General features: G+C 57.8%; 1 protein-coding gene across 1 annotated transcript in view; it reads left to right on the forward strand.

Moving 5' to 3' along the window:
- The window catches only part of INTS3 (integrator complex subunit 3), a 44,214-nt gene that overhangs the window by 21,390 nt on the left and 19,128 nt on the right, over window positions 1-3,696 (forward strand). The window contains exons 12-14 of the mRNA XM_017740045.1: window positions 63-207; window positions 1,889-2,018; window positions 2,692-3,204. Of these exons, the coding sequence (XP_017595534.1) occupies window positions 63-207; window positions 1,889-2,018; window positions 2,692-3,204 (788 nt within the window). The remainder of the gene's footprint in view (window positions 1-62; window positions 208-1,888; window positions 2,019-2,691; window positions 3,205-3,696) is intronic.

The raw sequence follows: 3,696 nt of genomic DNA on the forward strand, positions 1-3,696 counted from the left end.
GCTGATTGGGGATGGAGTGGGGGCGGATTCGGGGCTGCCTCGGGGCGCATTCGGGGTTGCAGGGAGTGGGTGCTCAAGAGCAGCCTGCTGGTGGCCATGGCCGTTTACACCTTCCTGCGGCTCATCGTGGATCACCACGGCTCGGCCGCGCTGCAGGCGCTGCGCCAGAAGGAGGTGGAGTTCTGCGTGTCCCTGCTCCGGGAGCGGGTGAGTGGATCGGGGTCGGGGATGGGGTTGGGGATGTCGGGAATGGGATTGGGAATGGGATTGGGAATGGGAATGGAGTTCTGCGTGTCCCTGCTCCGGGAGCGGGTGAGTGGATCGGGAATGGGAATGGGATTGGGATCAGAAATGGAGATAGGGATGGGGATGAGAATGGGAATGGGGATGGGGATGGTATTAGGAATGGGAATGGGAATGGAGTTCTGCGTGTCCCTGCTCTGGGAGCGGGTGAGTGGATCGGGATCGGGATTGGGATTGGGAATGCAGTTCTGCGTGTCCCTGCTCCGGGAGCGGGTGAGTGGATCGGGATTGGGAATGGGATTGGGATTTGGATTGGGAATGGAGTTCTCCGTGTCCCTGCTCCGGGAGCGGGTGAGTGGATCGGGAATGGGATCGGGAATGGGATCGGGAATGGGGTCGGGACTGGGGTGTGGAGTGGGTGGAGTTCTGCGTGTCCCTGCTCCGGGAGCGGGTGAGTGGATCGGGATCGGGAATGGGATTGGGAATGGGATTGGGAATGGGAATGAAGTTCTGCGTGTCCCTGCTCCGGGAGCGGGTGAGTGGATCGGGAATGGGAATGGGATTGGGATCGGAAATGGAGAGATAGGGATGGATGAGAATGGGAATGGGGATGGGGATGGTATTAGGAATGGGAATGGGAATGGAGTTCTGCGTGTCCCTTCTCCGGGAGTGCATGAGTGGATCGGGAATGGGAATGGGGATGGGATTGGGAACGAGAATGGGAATGGGAATGGAGATGGGGATGGGATTGGGAATGGAGATAGTGATGGGGATGGGGATGGGGATGGGAATGGGAATGGAGTGTCCCTGAGTGGATTGGGAATGGGATTGTGGTTGGGAATGAGTATGGGATTGGGAATGGGAATGGGATCCTGCATCTCCCTGCTCTGGGGCGGGTGAGTGGATTGGGAATGGGAATGGGAATGGGATTGGGAATGGAGTTCTGCGTGTCCCTGCTCTGGGAATGGGGAGTGCCCAGGAATGGGATCAGGAATGGGATCCTGCATCTCCCTGCACCAGGAACGGGGGAGTGGATTGGGAATGGGATTGGAATTCTGCATCTCCCTCCTGTAGGAACGGGGGAGTGGATTGGGAATGGGATCAGGAATGGGATCCTGCATCTCCCTGCACCGGGAACGGGGGAGTGGATTGGGAATGGGAATGGGATCCTGCATCTCCCTGCTCTGGGAATGGGGGAGTGCCCGGGATGGGATCCTGTTTCCCTGGGGATCCCTCCCTGGGCAAGGCAGTTTGGGATGAGGGCACGGCAGCAGCTCCAGGCCACATTCGGATGGAGCAGGAGAACCCCCCCAGAGCCGGGATTTGTCCCAAACCCTCACATTCCCAATCCTCCCCCACCCCCCGCCCTGCCAGGAGCCAGCTCCAGGCCCGGCTGCAATCCTGGGTGGGAAGTGGCAGATTTATGGGATTGTTTGCTTTGAGAGGGAGAACATTCCGGAACAGCTCCCGGCCTTCCCTGCCCGTCCCCTGATCCCAACCTGCTCCTTCCAGCGGGGCGGGATGCCAGGGCCCGGAGCGAGCCGTGCCCAGAGCCGCCGGCGTGGTGGAGAACTCCCTGTTCCTCCCATCCCCCGGCCCAGCAGCTGACTGGGAATTCCTCTCCCCTCTTTTTTCCTTTTCCCAGTTCATGGATTGTTTCATGATCGGCCGGGACCTGGTGCGGCTGCTCCAGAACGTGGCGCGGCTCCCGGAGTTCGAGCAGCTCTGGAAGGACATCCTGCACAACCCGCAGGTGCTCAGCTCCCAGTTCACAGGTACCGGGCTTGGACATTCCCTGAGCTCACCCAGCACAGTTTTCCAAGGATTTTTCAGTGCTGCAGAGGCTTCGGAGCCATCCGGGATTGAAACCATCCCGGAAAAGCTCGTGGGATGCTGAAATGGTGCTGCTTGTTCTGGGCTCCACACTTGAATAGTTTCTCCTCCCTGGAATTGTTCCCAAGCCGGGTTGGAACAACCTGATCCCGTGGGAATTGTCCCTGTGCACGGACTGGGTGATTCCAAGCCAAACTAGTCCGGAATTTCAGGATAATGAGAGTTGCTTCCTTTAATTAGCTGAGTTAGGAGGTGACGGAGAAGCTCCGTAAAAAGCAGGAATTCCAGGAGCTGCAGCAAGTGGCACTTCCACGGGATTTAATTCCTCCCAGTAACCTCGTGCCGTGGGAAGAGCGATGGATTTTCCAGTTTTATTCACATTAATAATATTCCCATAAATTATTCCCTTCTCCAGAGGCTTCACAGCGGCTTCTGGATGCAGCAATTCCAGGGAAATGGGGCTTTGAGATGTTCCCACCCCTTTTGGGGCCCTGTTAAATCCCCCCCTTAAACACCTCGGGTGGTGCTTAGGGAAATTCCTCGTTAGTGATCCCTAAAAACCTCATCCGGATGTGTTTGAGCCCTTTTCCAACCAAAATCCCGGTCCCTGCCCAGGTGTCCTGCAGCTCCTGCAGTCCCGGACTTCCCGCAAATTCCTGGCGTGCCGGCTCACCCCCGACATGGAGACCAAGCTGCTCTTCATGACCTCGCGGGTAATTCCCGAGGGGTTCCCCCCCACATTCCCAATTGATTCCCTCCCGAATTCCCTCCCGAATTCCCTCCCGTGTGGGGCTCTGAATTTCCTCCCGAAATCCCCTCCTGAATTCCCTCCCGAATTCCCTCCAGCTCAGCTGATCCAGGATCTCGTGTGGGGCTCATGTCCAGCCCTTCCTCCCGAATTCCCTCCCGAATTCCCTCCTGAATTTCCTCCCAAATTCCCTCTGAAATCCTCTTCTGAATTCCCTCCAGCTCAGCTGATCCAGGATCTCGTGTGGGGCTCATGTCCAGCCCTTCCTCCCGAATTCCCTCCCGAATTCCCTCCTGAATTTCCTCCCAAATTCCCTCTGAAATCCTCTTCTGAATTCCCTCCAGCTCAGCTGATCCAGGATCTCGTGCCACTGGCTCAGGGTCCTGCATGGGGCTCATGCCCAACCCTTCCTCCCGAATTCCCTCCCGAATTCCCTCCCGAATTCCCTCCCAAATTCCATCCCAAATTCCCGCTGGCTTAGGGTCCTGCATGGGGTTCATGCCCAACCCTTCCTCCCGAATTCCATCCCAATTTCCCTTCCGAATCCCCTCCAGCTCAGCTGATCCAGGATTTCCTGTGGGGCTCGTGCCCAACCCTTCCTCCCAAATTCCCTCCCAAATTCCCGCTGCCTCAGGGTCCTGCATGGGGCTCGTGCCCAACCCTTCCTCCCGAATTCCCTCCCGAATTCCCTCCCGGATTCCCTCCCGGATTCCCTCCCGAATTCCCTCCCAAATTCCCTCCCAAATTCCCGCTGCCTCAGGGTCCTGCATGGGGGTTATGCCCAACCCTTCCTCCCGAATTCCCTCCCGAATTCCCTCCCGAATTCCCTCCCGAATTCCCTCCCACATTCCCTCCCAAATTCACGCTGCCTC

This window comes from Corvus brachyrhynchos, unplaced genomic scaffold (genome assembly GCF_000691975.1).
Source record: "Corvus brachyrhynchos isolate BGI_N302 unplaced genomic scaffold, ASM69197v1 scaffold787, whole genome shotgun sequence".
Taxonomy (NCBI): domain Eukaryota; kingdom Metazoa; phylum Chordata; class Aves; order Passeriformes; family Corvidae; genus Corvus; species Corvus brachyrhynchos.